The sequence below is a fragment of the Mus pahari genome, chromosome 17, assembly GCF_900095145.1.
Source record: "Mus pahari chromosome 17, PAHARI_EIJ_v1.1, whole genome shotgun sequence".
In the NCBI taxonomy this organism is placed as follows: domain Eukaryota; kingdom Metazoa; phylum Chordata; class Mammalia; order Rodentia; family Muridae; genus Mus; species Mus pahari.
This window is the reverse complement of record NC_034606.1, coordinates 51,127,847-51,150,251: the sequence shown is the minus strand read 5'-3', so window position 1 is coordinate 51,150,251 and position 22,405 is coordinate 51,127,847. Positions and strand designations below refer to the sequence as shown.

Below are 22,405 nucleotides of genomic sequence, written 5' to 3'. Positions count from 1 at the left end.
CCTCTCTCTCTCTTCCTGGTTGTACCCTGTCAATTTTTCTGGGTAGCTCCAGTCAGCATCGAGTCATTTCACAGCTCAGGAGATGAATATCAGGGAGCCTTGATATTTGCAGGAAGGCCTTACATCACTGTCACAAGGCTAGGTCATAGCCAAAGCCGCCGCTCCAGCTGCTGTGAAGTATGGGTTGGCAACTGTCCTGCTTGGGCTTGGCTGAACGCATGCCTTCCACTATACTCACCCCTTCCCTGCAAGAATGACAGCTACAGTGTGTGGATAAGTGGACATGTCATGGGTCTAAAGCATTGTCTATGGACTCTTGAGACTGGAATTTTGAGTCATATTCTCTTATAAGCTATTGCTCTTTGAAAAAAAAATTTTTTTAGATTACCCAAAATCCTTGGCAACCACTCCTAGCCTATAAGCCATATAAAGAGAAATGGTAGGTCTGATTGACCCCTGCATAGGGCTGCTCACCTTTGTTAACCTTCTCTCCAAAAGAGAAATAACCTGCTCCCCATAAGACCTTCTGGGGTCCCGAGGTGAGTGGGCGGTTCCATAGTATACACTCAGGCCAGAATGAAAGCCAAGAGCACACGGCAGGAGAGAGAGCAGCCGGCACCCCTTGCATGTGGTGCAGCTGCCTCTGTGCCACGTTGACCTTAGCGCTCACCTGCTGTCCTCCGCAGAGGAAGTGGAAGAGTGGCAAGTGACGTGTGGGAAGTTCCTGGCCATCAACGCCACCAACATGTCCTGTGCTTGTCCTCGGAGCCCTGGGGGCCTGTCCCCATTTGCCCATCTGGGAGATGGGTCTTCTGACCTCATCCTTATCCGGAAATGTTCCAGGTTCAACTTCCTGAGATTTCTCATCCGGCACACGAACCAGGAGGACCAGGTGAGGCGCACTCTTGCTCCGAGGTCATTCACATTTGGGCAATTCCCCACGCACTGGTTCATAGGATCTGTTAACTCCCAAAAAAGGGAAATCTTTAGATGCGTATTTCATACTCCTTAAGGTCCTTGTCAGTTCCTGCATGTAGAATTTTCACTTAAAAATATGAATCTGGTCCCAGACAGATGGCTCAGCAGTTAAGAGCATTGGTTGCCTTTGTGGAGAACTATGTTCAATTTCCCAGCACCTACATAATGGCTCTCAATTCTCTATAACTCCAGTTCTAGGGGACCCAATGCCTTTTTTTTGGCCTCCACGGGCACCAGGCATACACATGGTGTACAGATATACATGCAGACAAACCCCACCCTCCAACACACACACTTAAAAATAACTAATTTTTTAGAATTAGAGAATTCTACAAATTATCCCTAATGAAGTATAGGATTCTTTAAAGTATGTATGTATGTATGTATGTATTTTAAAGAATTATTTATTTATTTTATGTATGTGAGTACACTGTCACTGTCTTTAGACACACCAGAAGAGGGCATTGGTTCCCATTTGCAGGTGGTTGTAAGCCACCATGTGGTTGCTGGGAATTGAACTCAAGACCTCTGGAAGAGCAATCAGTGCTCTTAACTGCTGAGCCATCTCTCCAGCCCTCTTTAAAGTATTTATATCTATGGAGGACTTTTAAAAGTGTGTGTGTGTGTGTGTGTGTGTGTCCGTGTCCAATTACATTAGTGCAGAGGAGGCCTGTGATTGGACAGGGAGAGGGAAGGCAGAGCTAAAAGTTGCAGAAACAGAGAGCATCTCAGGGGAGAGAGGAAGGAAGATGGCTGCCGACTTGACCCCGCATGGTGTTTACCAGCCACAAGTGACTATGATCTCACAAGGTTAGAAATAGTGGAATAAAGCTTTTATCATTACCAATTGGCTCTGAAATGATTGTTGTATTGGCATCTTGTAAATTGTGATATTATTGATGTATCTAAATTTGATTGGCTAATTAAGCTTTAAGAGTTTTGATTCTACTGGGTAACTAGGTGTTGAGATGGGTTCATGGGGTATTGTGTAGTAGCAAGAGGAACTTGGGGGCCACTGCCAGAGAGATGGCCCAGCAGGAGCCCTGTGGCCCCATGGTGTGGCTGGAGAGTTGGCGGGCCCAAAGGAGTCTGGAGCCTGGTTCAGCCCTGTGGAGAGTTGGCAGGTTCGGTTTTTTTGTTTGTTGGTTGGTTGGTTTGTTTGTTTTAATTAATAAATATTTCCCACAACATGTTAGTGCGATTGCTCACAGAGAACAGAAGTGTTGGATTCCCCTGGAACTGAAGTTACAAGTAGTTATTGAGTTGCCTGAGTTTCCCTAGCCTCAGACCTGAGGTTTCCAAGGTATCGGCAGTCGTGTGAAGCTCCAGTGCACATCCGGTCTCTAAGTTGTCAGATGAGGAGAGCTGGCCGCCTGGAGATGCTGTTGTATGCGTCTTCACAGGACCATGAGTCCTGGCTGGCTGAAGCCGCCGAGGCGAGAGGCTTGTCTCGTCCACTCACCACCGCCCCACCATGTTTGCCTTGACAGTTCGACTTCACTTTTGTTGAAGTTTATCGAGTCAAGAAATTCCACTTCACATCGAAGCACGTGGAAGATGAGGACAATGACTTGAAGGAACAAGAGAAGCAGAAGTTTGGGAAGATCTGCAAGGACAGACCCTCTTGCGCCTGCTCAGCCTCCAGAAGCTCCTGGAACTGTGATGGGGAGGTCATGCACAGCCCCGCCATTGAGGTCAGGTGAGTGGGCCGCACCCCCGCCACCCACCCAGACATCTGTCCACCAAAGCTGTCTCTGCCAAAGGGTGTGCTTCACAGACAACACCAGAGCTCACGGGATTGCGGCAGAAAGCAAAAGGTGTTGCTTCCCCGTGTCCTTATGCCAGGTGTGGAAGCTGTGTGATCCGACCTTTGCATGGCCCAGGTGCTGACTTTGTGGCGCTATGTATTGCTGACAGGGGTTTTGAGGTTCCTCTGATCTATTCTCTTTCTTTGCTATCCTTGTCATTTTGTCCTGGGTGTCTGTCAGTCATAGTCCCCCTCTATAATTAAAATAAGCAAAAGTGACTGGCTTCCTAGGTACTTTCTAAGTCCTGGACTCCCCGCCTTTCCCACCCCCTAAATCCCCCCCCCCCCCCCCCCCCCGTATCCCAAGTGCCTATGTTCAGTGATAGGTGCTCAGTGTTGGGACATGGAGCACCAGGCAGGAGTCAGAGGGATCAGGAAGCGCATAATGATTCTGTTAGGCAAAGAGCGAGGACATACGAGCCTCAGAGGAGCCCATAGAGGCCACACCACACAGCCTTAGGGGCCTTGGAAGCCTCCGGTGGCTCACAAGGACATGTGCAAGAACCTGGGGCCAAGTGGCTGGCTCTGAGTGACTTCATCCATTTAGTCACCAAGATACCCAAAGGCAGCTCAGAGTCGCTCTTAGCCAAGCTTACAGGGTTGGTACTGAGCTTTAACACGGGTCGCCCCTGGAACTTGCTAACTAAGCCTCAAGTGCCCAGCATCCAAGCAGCTAGATGCCAGAGGAAGTCTCTCATGGCCTTTCTCGTTGGGGGAGGGCATTTGTTCCCCAACATGTGGTACTGGGATAGAAAGCAACAGAACAGACCAAGGAAAAGTCTCTCCCCACAAGAAGAATAAGGCAAGCTGTCTTTTGAGAACAGACTGTCAGCGCAGGTTGTAGAGCACATTCGGAGACCTCGGGCGAACTGGGGGATTCTGGGAGGCCCGGGGCTAGGGGTCGGCTGTGAGTGATGTGTCCCATCACGTGGAATCTGAACGCCACTATTTGTCCCCGCAGGGTCCACTGCCAGCTGGTGCGCCTCTTTGCTCGGGGAATCGAGGAAGAGTCGTAAGCAAGAATCTCAAAGCCCGGGAGCCGTCAGCCTTGAGCTCGGGGAGTGTGGAAATTACTTAAGAAAAATTCGACAGACCAGTTATGTTGATATATCCATTTGAATTTAGAAATTTATTTTTGATAGGTAAATCTTGGTTTTTAGAAAAGACAGCTTTGTCAACAGTACTGTATCCTTACCTGGCGCCCTCAGCCCGCTTTCTAGTCACTTCTCACTTGCTCTCAGCAAATGGCACCTGCTGGTTCGGGGCATTGGCTTCCTAGATTTTAGCCATGCCAACCGTGCATATTTCAAAATGGCCCCTTAGTGGGCTACACTGCAATAATTTTAGGGACATTATAATATGACTACATCCCAGGAATGCTACCATGGGTAACAACCTGGTCACCTTGACCCCTTTGGTGGGACTTTCTCTGGAGTTGTCCATGACCAGGTTTCGGAAGGTAAATAAGTTGTCTTCGCCTTCGCTTTATACACCTTCATTTATGATCAGGACGTCACTACATGACCCTTGCTGCACACCGCGACTGTAAGTCAGCGAGGTCCTCCGCTCAGCCACGCCTGCAAAGCAGGGCCATGCTACTGCGAGAAGACATCCTATCCTCAGGATCCCCACATCTGCTGCCATCACAGCCGCATCCTGTGAGATAATCCAGCAAAGCGCCCTCTTGGAAGCTTCATTCTGTCAGCCCCGGTAGCCTGCACACCCTGGCCAGGACAGTCTGAAGCACTGGCTAAGAGGAGGCTCCATTTGGAATCAAAGCACTTCTACAGCTGGGTTTTGAGGGAGGTAGGGTGTGGCGGGGACAGAGAGTAACTGACACACACAGAGGGTACTCTGTGAGTTCGATACCACCCTCAACCTGACTGTCACCAGCGGATGGTGGGTGATCTCAGGTCACCCCCCAGGTACTCTGGTGCAAGCCTTATGTCTACTCCTGGGTCCACATCCATTCTTCCCGCACCGTGGATTCTGTCCCACGTACTTATTCACAGCTCTCTCCCTGTCCATCACACCTTGGCTATTTGCTCTGTCTCCACAAGGGGGCCGCTAGCTGCTCTGGCTGAAGCCCTGGGTGCATGACCGGTTCTCCTCTGAAGGCATTCCCGACCCAGGGGACTTCTCGGCCACATACTTTATGACCAGTGCTGTGTCTCCAGATGGACGCATCTGAAATGTGTATCAAAGGGTTTTATTCGAAATTCAGGCCCACACAGCTTAAACTTGACTTGCAAACGGGGAAGGGCACAGACTGTTACAAGAGCAGGTTTTAGGTTCTGCACTGAGAAAAGTGTGCACCTCGGGCGGGTCCCGTTACTCGCTCCAGAGTTCTGCAGGCCACAGGGCTTTCTAGGTGCCCTTGTACTGACTTCTGTTTCGAGGCATACACAAAATCCTCTGTTTCGTATTCAGTCCCGTCCGGACAAAAGAGCAGCTGTAAAGGCGGCTATGTTTAGGGACCACTTCAAAGGCAATTGTGCGGCGGTGCTATTTAATGATTGTCGAGTAGAAGGCAGGCTAGAAAGAGTAAATGCAACTAGCAGTGTCTATCCAGATCTGTCCCTGGATGGGCAGAACCTAAAGGAGCCAGACTAGCAGCTCTGTGAGTTGGTAGGCAGCCCCTGGAGCAGCGTGAGGGCAGATGCTCGGTTGGCCACCTCAATGTGCCCCACCCCCACCCCAGCATTCCAGAGGGGGCTCAGGGCCCGAGGCAGCTGTGGGTGCCCCTGGATCTCAGGAACTGCACTGTCCTCCAAGGATTCAGGTCTTCACCGACCTTGCTACATGATACCCACGCCCTGGTTCACCCTCTGCCACTGCCAGTGCTGGAGGAGAGATGCAGACAGAGGGTCCTTTTTCGGTGCTTAGTGCAAGCCACGCTCGGAATCTCCAACCCCGGCGCCATCATGGAACATCACAAGTGTCAGACATTTAGGGCCCTTGACACAGGTGTGCAGGATGGAAGGGGGTGGCCCTGACATTCCCAAGCAGTAGACAGTCTTCATGATGCTTTTTAGATGCAATACCCCAAACCTCCCGGATCTTAGGTATTTTAGGAGGAAAAAACAGGGGTAAAGGTTAGACAGTGGCAACTTAGGATCCTGTTAGTGTCTGGCCCATGTTTTAACTCCCACTGGTGCACACCAATTAGGCAACAGTCGGGGTAACTTTCTTGTTTATGGAAACAAGTAGCAGGAACGGGGAGTGGCTGGTTTCCCACAGGATGCTTCAGTCCTCAATGCAATTTCCTGGAGCTGGGAGCATTGACTGGGAGCACTGACACGAGAATGGCCCAATTATGCCTCCTGGTCTTGCTGGCTTCAAGATTAGAAAGTGGCATATTTGATCTGGTATGTTTGAGAATACAAAATAATAATAATAAAGTTACTTTGGGCAGAATATGGCCTCCCCTCACCCTCCTTTACAAGTTCTTTTCAATGCAGATTAAAAAAAAAAAGAAAGAAAAAAAAAAGAGCCAGGCAGTGGTGGTGTACGCCTTTAATCCCAGCACTTGGGAGGCAGAGGCAGGTGGATTTCTGAGTTCGAGGACAGCCTGGTCAACAGAGATAGTTCCAGGACAGCCAGGGCTACACAGAGAAACCCTGTCTCCAAAAAACAAACAAAACAAAAAAGAGAGAGATGAAAACACAGTTTAATGAATTTTTGCTAGGAAACTGAATGACACCCTAAATACTCAGTGTTCTTCCTGACTTGTGTGCCCCTGCCCCGTCCCCCTCCTGGGTTGCTCTGCTGACATTTTAATATTTGAGCAGTCCCTCCCTGTGTCGCCTGGGGTGCGTCTCAAATAGCATTATTATTTAGCTAGTAGGCTCTGCCATTGGCCTGAAGGAAACACACGGATACAGCTGTGTTCGCATAGTACAGCTATGCTGGGCAGAGCATGAACAACAGTGTCTCTGTAGAGCCAGCCACAGCGGCACATTTTGGGGTCCATTCACTGCGCCATCAGACACTCCACCTGGCCTAAGGGAACCAGATGAGTGCCTCAAACAGGACTAGGCATGGTGGCACTATATAGCTGAGAGGTTGTGCCACGGGCTCATGAAGGACAGCTGCAGAGGCTCAGAACGGGCGAGAGAGGAGTGATTAGGATGGTGTCTTAGTCAGGGTTTCTATTCCTGCACAAACAGCATGACCAAGAAACAGTTGGGGAGGAAAGGGTTTATTCAGCTTACATTTCCACATTGCTGTTTATCACTGAAAGAAGTCAGGACTGGAACTCAAGCAGGTCAGGAAGCAGGAGCTGATGCAGAGGCCATGGAGGGATGTTTTTTACTGGCTTGCTCAGCCTGCTCTCTTATAAACCCAAGACTACCAGCCCAGAGATGGCACCACCCACAAGGGGACCGCCCCACTTGATTACTAATTGAGAAAATGCCTTGCAGCTGGATCTTGTGGAGGCATTTCCCCAACTGAAGCTCCTTTCTCTGTGATAACTCCAGCCTGTGTCAAGTTGACACAAAACCATCCAGTACAGATGTCATGGTGGGGTGTGCTCTCAGGAGAGCTGAGAGTTTTCTATTTGCCAAGTTCCTAGGGAACTCTGACTATGCTATGTCACAGCACCAAAACCAGTGTGTGCTATGGATAGATGGATGGATGGATGGATGGGATGGGATGGGATGGTAGGTAGATGAATGGATTGATGGGTGGATGGGTGTGTGGGTGGGTGGATGGATGGTATATGCTTGTTATGGATAGAGAGAAGATGGATGGATGAAGTACACATGTATGAAGTGTGGATAGATGTCAGGATGGGCCAGTAAAGCTGGATGATATGTGGGTGAACGCACAGAATGTGCAATGCCCATTCTATGGTCCTGCAGCCCCTTTCCAAAGAAGTTTGGGCAACTTACTGGGCGCTCATTTGGGGCAGAGGTGGGGCCAGGCACCAACAGTGTGCCCATCTGGGTTTTGACTCCCAGGTTTTCTCCTATCCCCCGTGCCCAATGTCAGTATCTGAATGAATAAAGTCACGGCTTTGCCAGAGACCTTTCTGCTCAGGATCCCGGGCTGGCAGAGACCACAGCTCAACGAAGCCAAGGCCAACACTGCAACCCCAAGGCACTGCCTGGGCAGGACTCCCCCTCACACACCCAGGGCCAGCTATTTTTCTGGCCTGTCTTCTGGGACCCCGGGACTACCTCCTGTTCTTAGCCTCTCTCACACCAGGGGGCGCAGTAGAGCAATCAGCACCCACTCCCCATCCCACTTCATACCCAGCCAAGCCTTCCGTCTCACAGTTTTGTGCCAGACCCGAACGGCACTAGTGGCCACGAGGACTCTGGCGTGGTGTACCCAGCTGCTCTACCAACCATCTACACACTCAGCTAAGAACAGAGGGGTCCCCAGACTCAGCACAGAGCATTTTAGGTTTATTAAATAAAAATTATAATTTATACAAGACTTTGTATCTAAACAAGATTTTCTTTAAAAAAAAAGTGACAGATTTTTTTCCCTATCAATTCTTTATAGAATATGATCCTTTTGTAGAACAAAAGTTACACCAGTAACAATTATATACAGATCCAAAACAGACTCAAGCTTTACACATACAAAATTTGAACATTCTAGGTCAGTGATTAGTGAGCAATTAAACACCTGCCCAGATCACACAATCTACTACAAACCCCAGTGTCTCTGTAAGGATGCCTAGAAGCTGCATAGGCCCCTGGCTTAGCCCTGACCCCTGAAGCTCCACCCGAAGACCTGCCAGTGGCTTATTGTGGAACTTGGGGCCACCGCCATCACCTCCCTGACCCACTGCCCTGACCCATGGTCAGTCTTCATCTCTCTTTCCCAGAGAAAGAGACTCAAACTAAACCACGTATTCCACCCCGAAAGCCTGCACCGCTTAAGGCCTCTCTGTAGCACACCGGGGTGACAACACTCACTGACCCGGGCACTGCCAGGGTCCATGAAGTGTTAGCCACCACATGTGGCTATCACCCATGAAGCCATCCTCATGGACAGGTCAGAGGCCGTGTCGCCTCCCCTCTGGCATGTTGGGGCGCTCCTTCTCTCATTCTGTGCTCTTCATAGCACGAGCATATTCCAGGGGCCCAAGCCACAGCCCTGGGTGGAGGGTCCCGCATCCCTGTCCTCCATCTATGTACCTGAAGCTGTGTGGCCTCTGCTGCACAGCTGGAGTGGTATGTGTGCTCAATCTGGTTGCCTGGCAAGCCCTTCCCACCCCCAGTGTGTGGCCTGAAGTCCCCTGGGAAAGAGGTGTCATGAGCCCAAGCCACCGGGCCTCATACCTACACCGCCAAACAGAGCAAAGGTAAAAATTACATTTGAAAAATGGTACAAAAATAAGAAAGACAGCTTGCTCTCTGTAAAAAATATAATCTGTTTCTTCAAAAAAGCAATCTCAGTGACATCTGAAGGACTTGGGACAAGCTGAAGGAGACAAGAGTGGTCCACCTGGGAGATTCACAGGTAGCATAGTGATTGTCCCCTTCAGAGGCCCAGGCCTGCAAGATCACCCACCCGTGAAGTCTCCACCTTTGTCGGGGCAGGGAGCATGGGTAGGATGGGATCTGTCTTACCCCTGCAGAGCGTGTAGTAAGAGACAATACTGTTAGATGTTAGAGGACAGGGCAACTCCAGCCCCCAACGTCCAGGCTCTGCCCACAGCTGTCTGCTGTGGCACAGAGCCCTCCCATAACTCCCCGAGAGCCTCTTGGGACAGCTCCTTGAACCCATCTGGTTACCCAGAGTGACTGCAGCCTGGAGGCCAAACGCCAGCCAGATGACCGTGGAGTCTCTCACTTAACAGCAGGGTGGAGAATGCCCGCCCCCGAAACCTTCCAAAGAGCAGTGTTAAAAAGATGTGCTTTTGCCGACACGCCAGTCTGGACCCTCTCAGGACACCAACCACTGGCCTGATCTCTTGGCTGGAGTGTCATCAGGCCGAGATGAGCCAGATGAGTGATAGCTCATGCCCAGACACTGAAATTGGAGGGGGAGGTACCCCCCAAAACACCAAGCCCTGAGAGGCCCTACCGACAGCCTCGGAGTGCCCACAGCAAGTCCAATGTGGAAGGACGGTCTGAGGGCTGGGTGAGACGACTGACCATTTCTTCACTGGAGAGGGGCCTCCCCACCATTTCTCTCTGTCTTACCACCCCTGCAGGAAGGGGCCACAACCATTCCCAGCTATGGCTTTGGTGGAAAAAGCCTTTGAAGAACAGGGGTCATAAGACCAAGGAGCCTCTCAGGATGGCAGGGGCTAGGTCTGCACCCAGGCTCGGAAGGAGAGTGAGGGGCTGTGCTTGGCAGGGCCCGAGGACCAGTGTCTTGTGTGCCATCCTTCAGACGGGTTAAGGGGGTCCTCTGCCCACCTGTGTCCACAGGTGATCGTGAAGGTGCTTCATGCGCTCGGCACGGGCCAGCCCAGCACCGTTCCATGTCAGTTCCAGCCCTTCTGGTCTGCGGAGCCTAGGCCAATAGAACCAGCCACAGTCCAGGAGAATTATTGCCGAAGACCGCGAGGACGTCCGCTCCTCCAGCCAGCGGTTGGAAAGGATTCCAGCGACACACCCCAGAGTCAATACTAGCTGTCACCGCCAGAGGCCGCTGCAGACGTGATCTTCACATACTGGCTGAAAATGGTCTCAAAGGCTTCATCTCTGTGCACCATGGCACCGAACACCAGGGGCTGGTGGAGAAGAAATGGATTGTGGGCGAATGAGCGCTTTGTAGCCAGGCTGGGGGGCTACTATGGCCCCTATCAGACAAGGGCAGTAGCCAGGCAGGGTGTAGACGGCCCGGCAGATGAACAGATACTCTTCTCACCCAGAAGACCCTAGCCCGAGGACCCAGCCTTTTCTCCTTGAATGCTTGCGGGATCCGTTCCCTTAAGACTCCTGTAACTGTATGGCGCCCACCCAAGCTAAGCTTTCTGGACCTTGTGTCCATGGAGTAGGGTCCTGTGTTGAGGGAGATGAGAACTTCCCCTCAAGCTGAAACCACAGCCCAGGGAGGCTCACTGCAGTCCCCTGACCCGGGGTAGGGGCGGGGGGGGGGGGGCTGTCACCTGCCGGGTACTTACTTTCTGGGTTGATGGTGTAGAAACAGCAATTCCCATGCCTGAGCCAGGGAGGACGGACAAGACTTTGTACTGAAATGAAAGAGTACAGCCATTGCCACCAGCTTCTCCTAAGGACGGAGGGGAAGCTAGTCCCCCACGTGTCTAGGACATTCTCCTCCTACAGGATACACTCCTACATGGACACCAAACCTGTAGAGGCAGGCCTAGGACATCCCAGCAACAGGAGGTAAAAGGCTGCGTCTTCTGATTTTGTACCGTCCTCCCCCGCCAACTCCCGACGTGGCTGATAGCCTGTGTAAGGCCACCTGTCAGCATGGCTGGTCCCTAAGGCTAGGCTAGGATGATCGATCCTGGCCCTGGCCTGACTGTGTGCCTTCTGGTTACCTGACTGTAACCTCGGGGAGTAAGTAGATAGCCGTGGGCTGAACCAAGGCAACAGAGGGGGACCCTTCTTGTACTAGGACCATTCCCGACTATTGCCAGCTTGGGGGACCCAGGCTACTTAGTTGGGGGAGCTGCCTGGTCCCATGCTCAACATTCCTCTGAACCCTCATTCTTCCTCTGATCTACTCCCCCAACCCCGCCAGACACTGTGTACTCTACCTACCAAACCCCTGGGAAAAACGTTAAGCCTCACTCCACGTGTACAAATGTCTGTAAGTGCCTGTGGCAGGACCCCAACATTTCTTGGCGGGAGGGGGGCGTCTCAGACCCAGGCAGAAGGTCTGATTCTCCTTACAAGACACAGCAAGGGCTGGGATGCAGCTCAGCTGACAGCTTGCTTGCTTAACATGTACGAAGCCCTAGGTTTGATTCCCAGCAGTATACACAAAAACAAATGAACAATAATAACAACAACAAAAAACCCCACGAGACAAGCAAGCAAACGAACAACTGACTTCGGGGTTAGCCTGGGCTGCATGAGATCCGAGAAGCTGGGTGGGGGTGGGGATGTGAGTCCTGCAGGTTGGGCAGACGTCACTTTTGTTCCTTTCTGCATGTAGAATACTGACCGGGCCGGGTGGTGACTCCCAGGGACGTGGAGAAGTGAGACTGCACTGTGGTCCAAGGTACTCAACTATCTCAGAAAGAGATCACACTGCCCCCCCCCCCCCAGCCCTGGGCTCATGCCCACAGACCTCTCCATCTCTGTGACCTACTGACATCCCAGGCTGTAAGTGAGGTGGGACAGGCGGGCACCCACTGACTCCCCAGGCTGTAAGTGAGGCGGGATGGGTGGGCACCCACCTTCTGGATGTCTGTGATGTCCATCAGTTTGATCACCTTGTTCCTCTTTGATGACCCAGACTTGGAGCTCTCGAAACACAGGTAACTAGAGGGGGAGGAAACGCAGAGGCATGGGGTGGCCACCAGGCCAGAGGGGCTCCTGCTAAGTAGGGTCCTCCCCGACCGCCACCACAGCCCCCGTGGGTGGTCGGTGACCCGCCACACTCAGCACCTGGAAGAAACTGAACTTCTCTGAGCTACAGCTAGGCCTCTCCACTAACGGGAGTGGCGGGAAGGTATCTTGAGGTCCCACCAGGCTTTCCTGGGCGGACTCCTTTGACAGGGTGAGCAGGTAGGGACCTGGGGCTATGGCTGTAGGTGTGGGGGACAGGATGGTAAAGGGTTCCAAGAGGATAACCACTTATATACCCTACCCCTGCTGCAGCCCTCCCTCAGATCCCACAGGGTGCTGAGGCATAGCATGGACAAAGTGCTTTGTAGTCCCACGGGGTGGAGAAAGGCCAAAGTCATCGTTAGCCTAGCCTCTGGCAGCAAGCCACATGGACTGGACCCTCAAAGGTCACTGTAAAGTCCACTTCCTGAGAGATTCTACCCCCTTGTCCATCTGAATAGCCACGAACCCCACACAAGCATCCCAAGGGAGGGTGGGGCTGGCCCGGGAATGGAGTCAGGAAGTCCAGAGAGCTAGGCAGTGTGTGGAACAGAGGTTGGGCCGGAGCGCTGCGGAACCGGCTTGCTGGACCTGGGCGTGTGTCTGGGACCCAGGGAGGACCCCCTCCCACTTCCTCCCCGACAGTCGTGCTTGGGCCCGTGGCATAACTCACTTCTCTGTCACATACAGAACCCCGTTCCTGATGTAGTCCGTGGGCATCTTCCGGTCCCGGTTAATGAGGCAGCAGCGCCAGCCATTCTCGCACACTGATGGAGGAAATGGAACTGGAATTTCCTTCTCTACCCGGGCCTTGACCTAGGCTGGTGCCTGGCAGCACCAACTCGTTAAAGATGTAACCACATCCACGAGGGACCAGCAGAACAGGTCCAAGTGTGGGCTGATGGGGACACAGTGTTCACCCGGCACAGGCCAGCCCTGGTTCCATCCCAGCACCGGGAATACACACAGAGCCCACGGAGGGTGGGGAGGGAGACCTGTCAGGAGTGAGGTCGCCTAGTGTGTGTGGGGGGAGGGGCTTTCTTCTGACTGTAACCAAACCAAGCTGCAGTCCCTACTGACTTAAGGCAGCTTTCCCCACACCTCACTTGTAGCACAGGAGGAGACTCTGCATCTTGGGCACTTACTGGACACCTTTCCAGAAGGCTGACTGAACAACCCAGTCTTGAGGTATCTGTGACAGGATGCACACTCAAGCCAAAGAAAGTGTCAGGGCATGCTTGAGCTGGCATCAGGTTGGTACCTTGATGCTAATAATATGAGAATTCCCAGCAAGTGGGCAGGCAGGGCTGAGCCCCACTCTGGGGATTCTTGCTTCGAGGAGGCCCACCTGAATCTACGCTGAAAACACAGTTCAGGGACTATGATGTCATGCCTCCTCCTGATCCCTGGAACAACCCACGACCCCACACTCTTATGTCGCCTCTCCTGGGAAGTAAGTCTGGGCCTATTCTTCAGCCTGCCCTGGGGGCGGGGTCATGCCTCCCGTGTGGCCTGAGACCCTGCCCCAGTCTTCCCTCTACTCCTGTGACAGGCTGAGTCAAGGGCTCATCGCATGCTCACCTGCTAGTGGGCGCTCGTTTTCAGTCAAGTTAAAGATTTCGTGGAAGTTTCCCTTCTTGGTGCTGTGGAAGCGCCCGGCATCTTCGTCCTTACTCAGACCAGCTGGAGCACTGGAGACGTAGCTCCGTGATGAGGCTGTCTGCAGCTGCCAACAGCACACAGTCCTGGTCAGGCTCTGGCGAGAGGCAGCTGGACCCGCTGCTGGTACGGGGACACACCGGCCTGCCTGCCTATACCAGCTGCCAACTGATAGGCTCGATCCCCTCTGAAAAAAGTGGGGTATAGCTCCCACAGCCCCTTTCAGGGCTGGTCCTGCGTTGGATATATTCTGCCTGCTACCTGGACTAGATGAGATACTTTTGCCTCCAGGGATGCGCACGGGGGCTGGAACCAAGCCTGTGCCCCAGCACACCCAAGGACACGGCTGCCCGGCATGGGTTCTGCACTAGGGCAGTTAAAATGGACATTTCACAAGTCAACTGGCCACACGAGTCTAGAAAATCGATCACAGCACGGCAATGTTATAGCATCAGCTCATGGCAGGCCCAAGGGGGCTTCCACACGGACACAGTACTTTGTCATGCCCTGACAGCTAGCCAGAAAGGAGACAACAAGCACACATGTGACCGTCGCAAAAGAAAAGGGGAGGGGGGGAGTAGGTGTGATGTGAACTTGTAAGCGCAAAGAGCTGAACACGGTCCAGCACAGACACATGAGGCCTGTGGGACACAGGGGACAAAGTGGGGTAGCCTCCACCAGGGCATATCAGCCATGTCCTCGCTAATATGTGGTTTTGAGCCCTATGAAGTCCCTGTCCCAGCCGGTCCAGGGCTAACATGGGCCCTCGATTTGTCCCCAAAAGCCAAGCTGTGTCCTGGGTGACCCTCTACTTGTTGGGAAGGACCCAGCGGTGCCTCTCCAGGCCTGGCTGCTCTAACTTATGGCTGATCTCAGCTTCCCAAGTTTCTGCTATCCTGGGCCTCAGAGTGTGACCATCCCAAACCAACTCAGTGTTTCACTCTTTAAAAAAGCAGCAGGTCTCTGGGGCACCCCCTCCTGAGAGAACACACATACGGAGGCTCTAATGTATCTTCTTACACGTCCCGGAGAACACTGCTGGGCCTGAGCACCTCACGTGGCTAAGACCCTGAGGAGAACACACTGGTCCGCTCCTCCCAGGGCTGGCTGTCCCTGAGGTACAGAGTGGAGTGGTCACAGGGGAAAACCTTAGGTGCTTTCCACTGTCTATCTCAAAGGCTGCTAAGATCTGGAAAACACCAGGCTCCACCTGAGCAGATGCAGAACCAGAGGTCCATCCGCTTCACGGTTCTGCTTGCACCCTCCTCGGGGCGGTGGGGGTTGGGGGACTCACCCTGCGTGACACGGTGGCACCAGCACGCTCTTTGAGCTGAGGGTCAGTGGGCAGGCTCCTCCAGATGATATAGGGTGTGTCGTACTTGGCTCGAAGTCTTGGGCAGCGTTTGAAGATGAAGTCAATTAAGAAAAACTTGATGCCAGCATAGAGGCCTGAGGAGAGAGCAAGGGACACTCATGCAGACAAAGGGTGGGCACTCTGGACCATCCCCCCATCTTGTGTGCCACTTCCTCTAACCGTTTCCCAGGACGGTGGCGGCCTTTTTTTTTTTTCCTTACCAACAGCAAGTCCCACCAGGCGGTAGGGGAAGAAGCAAGAAGCCAGAAAGGCGGCCCACAGAGCGACATAGAGCTTCTGTGTGATCTCAGGTTGCACCCACATGAACAAGCTGGAAGGAAGATGGAGGTCAGGTGGGGTGGTGCACACCACCCTCGCTGCAGGGACAGCCACTTACTTCTTGATCTTTTCCAGGATGTCGGCCATCTTGCCGAAGAGATTCTGCATGAGGAAGAAACTGGCGTGACCACAAGGTCGAGGGCCTGTCAGTCACGCAGACACACCCAGAAGGCACCAGGGAAATGCACAGCCCAGGACCACCAGAGCCCGGAGGTCCTACTCCTCCACTCCCGGGTCTGAGGTTGTCTGTTCTAAAGCTAAGCTCACTGGATGTAATGAAGAGGGCAGATGATGTTCAACTCTGACTTCCTGGGGGTGCTCAGCCCTGGGGGTGAGGGGCTCTGGGGGTGCTCAGCCCTGGGGGTGACGGGCTCTGTCCACATAAGGCCAGAGATTCATCAGGAAGCCATGTATCCCTGCCACCTCACCGGAGTGAAGATGGACCAGAAGAGGCGTGTCAACCCACAGCAGACCTGGAAGGCCTCTGGATGAGGGTCCCTCCCTCCCAGGGTACTGGGCAAGCTCGGAGGGGGTACCTGTGCTTTCTGGGCGACATCCAGCACCAGCTGGAACTTCTCAGACACGGTCAGATCTTCCTTTGCGGGTTCCTTCAGTCAAAGGGGAGAGAGAATTTTCCACTGGAATTTAACAGTTCAGAGAAATTACTGACAACGTGGCATGAAGACTCCTAGCCCCGGGGGTCTGAGGGTCACCGCTGTCCAATACAGCTGGAGGGCTGGGTGCAAGCACATCTGCTGGGCTCGGGGTAGAGTCTCTCCTTGTGCCTGCCCCAGTGCAGGGGGTAGCAGGCTGTGGGGACTCACAGGGTGAGCATACATGGTGCTGGACAAAAGGCCTGACTCACCCTCCCAGCTCACTGCAGTGGTATATCCTGTCAAAAGCACCCTCCATTCACTCCGTGACAGACAGGGTAACTGGGGCCAGGCCCATTTGAGTTCACATGACTACTGCTTCAGTAAAGAATCTCCTATGGCTCCCCCCAGTCCTAGGGCTGGGCAAGACACTGGCTTGCCTTATTGGAGACTGCCCAATCCCTAGGCACTCCACGGAATATTAAGTATGCCTACAGGCATTGTGGCCTCCCGCTGTCCCACAGGCTCAGCAGTCCCTTTAGACTCTAGAGCGGAGGTTCTCAGCCTGGGCATCACAACCCCTTAGGGAGTTGAATGGCCCTTTTGCGGGTGTTATTTACAAGCCAGTCAGGGGCTAGACAGAGGAGGTCCAGGACAAAGCCATGGCCACTTGTCTGGCATCCTGTTAGCCTCCCTACCCACTAGCTATATGGGGGCTATAATAATTCCCTTCTTGCCCCTACATCAATCCCAGGTAGAAAAGGTCAGCCAGACAGATGGGCAGGGCAATCTGCTTCTAGACATCGAAGATTGACCCGGCTGAGTGTCTGAGTGAGTAGCCTCCTGGAGCTCAGGGCTGGCATGCCTGGCACCTGGCAAGGCAGGATGCTCACATGGACTCCTCATGATGTGGCCCCAGGTTATGAGTTCTGACTTTTTAAGACAGAGGGACAGATTGCCCCGCCCCCCAGGACTCACCACAGCTTCAGACACTTCCGGCACAATGCTCCATTGTATCCGCCAGCCCCTGAAAAGCAGGAGCCACCACAACTGTGAGAACAACGTCACCTTTGGGGGACCGACACTGAGCTACCAGCTGAGTTTCCAGCTAGAGTAGGGGCCATCTGCTCCTTCAGGGTGTGCACATAGGAGAGACCCCGGAGGCTGGGCTGCTCGGTTCTGGGATCTCACTGGTTTCTCCTCTGCTGGTGCCTATGCCATGGCAGCCGTTGTGGGTACGGAGAAACCCAACACTGCCTGTTTGAGCTCATCATGCCTGCTGACTGGTCTGTTAATAAAGTTTTATTGACATCAGCAATGCCTCTTAGTGGATTGATGGCGATCAGGGGCCGTGGACTAATGGGGACTTAAGACTCCTTCAGGGGCATTTCAGTGTTTCCTGCAAAAATCATTTTCAAATCAATTCCCGAGACAGGCACAGACGTGGATGGCGAAGACTGACTGGTATGTGGACGTGTCGCCTTCTCAGGGGCTGAGAGGAAATCTGGAGTCAAGGACTCTACCTCAAGCCAGATAAAGCCCAACCCAGGAGAAGTGGCTTCTCCAGAAATGGATGTTCAGTGAGGACACAGAGTGACAGAGGGAATGTCCTCAGCCTTGGAATGAAGCGCCTCCATGGAGGTGTGTGTGTGCGTGCGGCTAACACTGTCAACTCTAACCTTGCCTGCTCAACACTTCCTTCTTATAACAAACAGCCATGGGGACATTCGTGGGGGTGCAGCTCCCTGCAGTTCCGCCCACCCCAGGGCTGGGGAGAACTTCCTGCCAAACATGCAGCACCCCAGGGAGGTGGCTGGGGTGCTACGGAAGCTAAGCCACCCACTGCCTGCCCCCTAAGGTCTCCAGAGCCTCTCGGAGGACCACCCACAAACATGACTGCATGGCATAGCTTGTGTTACAGCAGAATGGAGAACCAGGCCACCGAGCATGGCCGTGTGCAATGCAGCCACGCAAGAGCCCAGGTCACCTACCTGGCGATGAGGTAATTGAGGGACAACCTCAGAATTGCTAGGAACAGGAACATGGGGATGGCCCAGCCATGCCACACTGCATTCATATATACCTGAGGGTGAGACATGAGGGGCGTGGTTAGGGACGTGTCGGAAAGTGAGGGACGTGCAGACGGTGCTCTGGTACACGCTGTGTCCTTCCTGCTTCCTCCCAGCAATAAGGGAGACCAGTCCCCGCTCAACAAATGTCCAGGGAGCCAGGACATGTGGGATGGGGCAGTCGGGAAGGCTGCTTCTGGTTTAAGAGACAGTGCCACTCAGGCAGGCTGTGTGTGAGGTCTTGCTTGTCCCCAGCTGTCACTCCCATGCCTGGGTTCTGCCAGCTGATGAGGAGGCTCACCACCGCACACACCCATATCGCTGACGGAGGGACTGAAGCCGATCACGCCTAGAGCCCAAAGGAGAATTGTCTGGGGTCTGCCCTAGAGATCTCACGGGGGAGACTGGTCCAGGCGTCCCGCTGGCCCAACCCAGCCCGGGAGGACACTCACCGTGAAGGCGATGGCGGAGGTGTAGATGGAGTACCAGTCAGATAAGGCAGACAGATTCTTCACGAAGTTAGTGACAGGCTTGGCACCGCGCTCTGGGGGGCAGAACAGACCGCGACAGTCAGCACAGCGCCAGCCTGCCCTGTAGCACACAAGCAAGCGGGGTCAGGTGGGCCCCCAAGGCAGAAGCAAAGCCAGCTCACTGATTGCACTGGGAAAAAGACCCAACCCACTGAGAGTCCCTGCTGCCAGTGTCCCTCCTGACTACTGACTGTGGTCCCCATAGGGAGATGCCACCTGCCCCCAGCAAAGCCCACAAGTAGCAGGAGATGGGGCAGGGAAGAAAGAGCGAGGACAACTGCCTTGGCACTCTGGGGGGCTGAAGGAATATCAAGAGGACGGAGCCATATCTCATCCCGAATCAGTGGTTCTCAAACTGGAACCGCTTTGGGGGTGGGGTCAAATGACCATTTCCTAGGGGTTGCCTAAGACCATCCAAAAGCACAGATACTTAGGTTATGATTCGTAACAGTAGCAAAATTTATAGTTATGAAGTAGCAACGAAAATAATCTTATGGTAAAGGGTCGCCGACATGAGGGACTGTATTAAAGGGTCGCAGCAGCAGGAAACTTGAGAACCATTGCTCTAAATTCTGAGTTGATCAAAGCAGGCTCAACATTCGTTGGCCCTGAAGGTTATGCGTCCCAGGCACACAACACCACAAGCTTTTGTCTCAGGGAGGATGGGGGAGGAGTTGCCCTTAAATGCTTTTCTAGAGAGTTCTATTCAGTGCGCAATCACAGAGGCTACCCTCCCCCTTCCCCCTTTCCCCTCCCCCCTCCCCTCCCCTTCTGCTTCCTCCCCCTTCTGTCCCTCTCCTTCTTCTCCCTCCCCCTCCTCCCCTCCTCCCTTCTATTCTCTTCCCCCATCTCTTCCTTCCCTCCCCCCTCTTCTCTCTTCCTCCCCCTCCCTCTTCTTCTACCCTTCCCCCCTCCTCCCTTTTCTCCCTCTCCTCCCCCACGCCAAGCCCCACAGTACTTACTCAATCTTCTCATGTTTTCAGTTAACCTGAGAGAGAGAGAGAGAGAGAGAGAGAGAGAGAGAGAGAGAGAGAGAGAGAGAGAGAGAGAGATCGGTGTCAGTGTGAAGTCACCAACGGCTCAGCATGTCACTCTGAGAAAACACCACTACTAACTTAGTAGGAGGGCAGCAAGGAGGACATCCAAGGGCCTGGGACCCTCAGGAGCCTGGAGACAAAGCACAGTGACCTGAGCACAGTGTTGAGTGCCCTTGCAGCTCAGGAGGCACCTGGATGGGCTGGTTCTCTAGAGCCCCTGGGGTCTACGGGAACGCCTCTGTATACAGACCAGGTGATCCAACCCCCACGATGGACACCGGGCACACACAACCCTCACGTGACTTTTGTCACAAAGCACAAGTCAGTCAACGTGGGTGTAACACGATTTTACTTTCCCACGAGCCCCTCCGAGGAGGTGGTCCAGAAACATGGGCACAGGGGGTCTTTAGGAGCTTGTGGCAGCCCCTTCGACAGGATATCAAGACTGACTGGCCCACTGATGTTTAGTGCGGGGCCCTGGTCCTAGCATGGGGGCCCTTGATCTCGGTGAGGTGCCCCTACCTGCGGGCACTGAGGGGCTCCTCCGTCTCTACTGTGTTCTCCTCCGGCTGGAAGCGGAAGTCCTCAATGTATTCCCCAAACCTCTCATGGAACCACTTCTGTACACGAGAGGACAAGCCCTGGCTGCGGCGCTCTGTGGGGAGGAGCAGACATCAGAGAGGGGCACTGCAGGGTCCACACAGTTCCTCCTGAGGTTGGATGGAGAGGTAAGGCAGGCATGGGGCCTCACAGAAAATGTGAGTCTGGGTGGGGATAAAGAAAAGGTTTAGAGGAGTGAAGGTTCCACTATGGAGCAAGATGTGAAGGGCCCAGCCAGAAGAGCCTGTGAAGGAAGGCTTTAGCTCCCTGAAGACACTAGGTTCAAACCAATAGATGCAGGCCGGAGCCACCCAGCCACAGAGACCCTCCAACTCATGATGTCTTCAGCCTCACACTTGACTGCAGCAATCTCCAGGTTTCAATTTCCCAGCAGCCTCGGGCTTATGTCCAGGCCGTCCCTGTCTGACCATGGGAAGAGGCTGAGGGAGTTCACCATGCCAGGTCCTGGGGCCCAGCCAGTGTGTGCAGGGCACAGTGGGGTACAGGACCCTGAGACCAAGCTGCTGGTCAAGGTGAGCTCACAGAGATCGGCTATGTCTCACAACCCAAGAGAAGGCCAGGGCTGAGGCTGCTGGGCAGTGCCCCCAGACTGCGCCCTAAAGAAAACAAGATGTGGAGTTGCCTGCAGGGGGCGCTGCTCCACCATAATTTAAAAGCCTGGGACTGGCAGGCGGCACTCCGGCCAGACACCTGGGGTGCCATAAACACAGATATCATATGTCAATTAAAACTTAAAGAAAACACACCAGGTGTGCTGTGGAGACAGGGAGGGTGGACAACAGTCAATATAAACAAAGTTGAGGGACACAGGTCCCAGAGTGAAGGCTAGGGGGTAGGGGGAAGTAGGTGGGCTGAGATATGTGTCTTCTGGGGCTACCCAGACAGCCTGAAGGCTTAGCTGGCTCTGTTACCATCCACCAAGGTTTGCAGGTGGATCCAGGTAGGCAAAGAAGCTTGTATGGGAACCAAAGGCCATCTAAAGGCGAGGCAAAGGACCGGTCAGCCTGTGTTTCCATTGGATTATTTATGCACACGGGACACACAGAAGTTCACTTACTGGAAAATAACCTTCCTTGTGTTTTTTTCCCCCGAGCATTTAACTATATAAAAAGCTATTAAAAGTGTAAGCCCCAGCTGGGCATGGTGCAGAATATCAGCAGTCCCAACACTGGCCAGGGAGCCTGATGCAGGAGGATCAGCCTGGGCTACACAGAGAGACCTTGCCTCATGAAATCAAAATGTAAAAAAGAAAACCAGACAGGGTCTATCTATGGGTTGTGGACCCCAGATCCAGGAAACATGGCCATCTGCCTGTAGGAGGCAGGTCTCCAGCCGGTTCTGAAGTCCTGAGGTCACTGATTGACTTCCAGGGTGGGGGATGTTTTCTGCCACATGCAGAGCTAGCTTCTTCGGAAGGAAAAGGCCTGAAGCAGTGCTCGTGCTCCAAGGTGTATGGCTGAGGTCCAGGGATAGACTGAGGCAGGCATCTGCCTGATAGCCAGATTCCTTCATTTATCCAGGATGTGGCAGAGCCAGGGTGTGGTCCCTCTCCCCTACTACATCCTTCCTGTCTTGGAGGTTGACCAAGGGCCACAGTGTGGAGAGGGCAATAAACCCACATAGCCCACCACACCTGGAGACCACACAATCAAGGTTAGGTTTGTGGGTGCTGGAGAGATGGCTCAGCGGCTAGAAGTACCAGCTAACCTTTCAGAGGACACTGGTTCGATTCCCAGCACCCACATGGCAGTTTACAATCATCTGTAACTCCAGTTCTGAGAGATTCTATGCCCCTTCTTCCAGCCTCCATGGGCACCAGATACTATATGGTACAGACACCCTTGACGGCAAAACACTCATACATGTAAAATAAAAATATATCTTAAGCCGGGCCTGGTGGCGCAGGCCTTTAATCCCAGCACTC

At 53.4% G+C, this 22,405-nt stretch overlaps 2 protein-coding genes across 6 annotated transcripts in view; one reads left to right on the top strand and one right to left on the bottom strand.

Annotated features, from left to right (window-relative positions):
• Cerk (ceramide kinase) overlaps positions 1 to 6,230 on the top strand; it is a 46,469-nt gene extending 40,239 nt beyond the window's left edge. Inside the window, exons 11-13 of one of the 2 annotated variants that reach the window (XM_021216530.2) lie at positions 687 to 892; positions 2,469 to 2,677; positions 3,747 to 6,230. In XM_021216530.2, coding sequence (XP_021072189.1) covers positions 687 to 892; positions 2,469 to 2,677; positions 3,747 to 3,801 — 470 coding nt within the window. In that variant the 3' untranslated portion in view covers positions 3,802 to 6,230. The remainder of the gene's footprint in view (positions 1 to 686; positions 893 to 2,468; positions 2,678 to 3,746) is intronic. The other variant, XM_029548192.1, reaches the window with a different exon arrangement.
• A 2,020-nt stretch (positions 6,231 to 8,250) lies between these two features.
• The window catches only part of Gramd4 (GRAM domain containing 4), a 76,389-nt gene continuing 62,234 nt past the window's right edge, over positions 8,251 to 22,405 (bottom strand). For all 4 annotated transcript variants that reach the window (XM_029548150.1, XM_029548149.1, XM_029548148.1 and 1 more), the window contains 14 exons: positions 20,383 to 20,515; positions 19,786 to 19,811; positions 18,746 to 18,837; positions 18,216 to 18,307; positions 17,203 to 17,251; positions 16,168 to 16,239; positions 15,690 to 15,733; positions 15,514 to 15,623; positions 15,233 to 15,387; positions 13,861 to 14,005; positions 12,953 to 13,046; positions 12,129 to 12,213; positions 10,881 to 10,949; positions 8,251 to 10,487 (listed from right to left, as the gene is read on the bottom strand). In XM_029548150.1, coding sequence (XP_029404010.1) covers positions 10,383 to 10,487; positions 10,881 to 10,949; positions 12,129 to 12,213; positions 12,953 to 13,046; positions 13,861 to 14,005; positions 15,233 to 15,387; positions 15,514 to 15,623; positions 15,690 to 15,733; positions 16,168 to 16,239; positions 17,203 to 17,251; positions 18,216 to 18,307; positions 18,746 to 18,837; positions 19,786 to 19,811; positions 20,383 to 20,515 — 1,271 coding nt within the window. In that variant the 3' untranslated portion in view covers positions 8,251 to 10,382. The remainder of the gene's footprint in view (positions 10,488 to 10,880; positions 10,950 to 12,128; positions 12,214 to 12,952; positions 13,047 to 13,860; positions 14,006 to 15,232; positions 15,388 to 15,513; positions 15,624 to 15,689; positions 15,734 to 16,167; positions 16,240 to 17,202; positions 17,252 to 18,215; positions 18,308 to 18,745; positions 18,838 to 19,785; positions 19,812 to 20,382; positions 20,516 to 22,405) is intronic.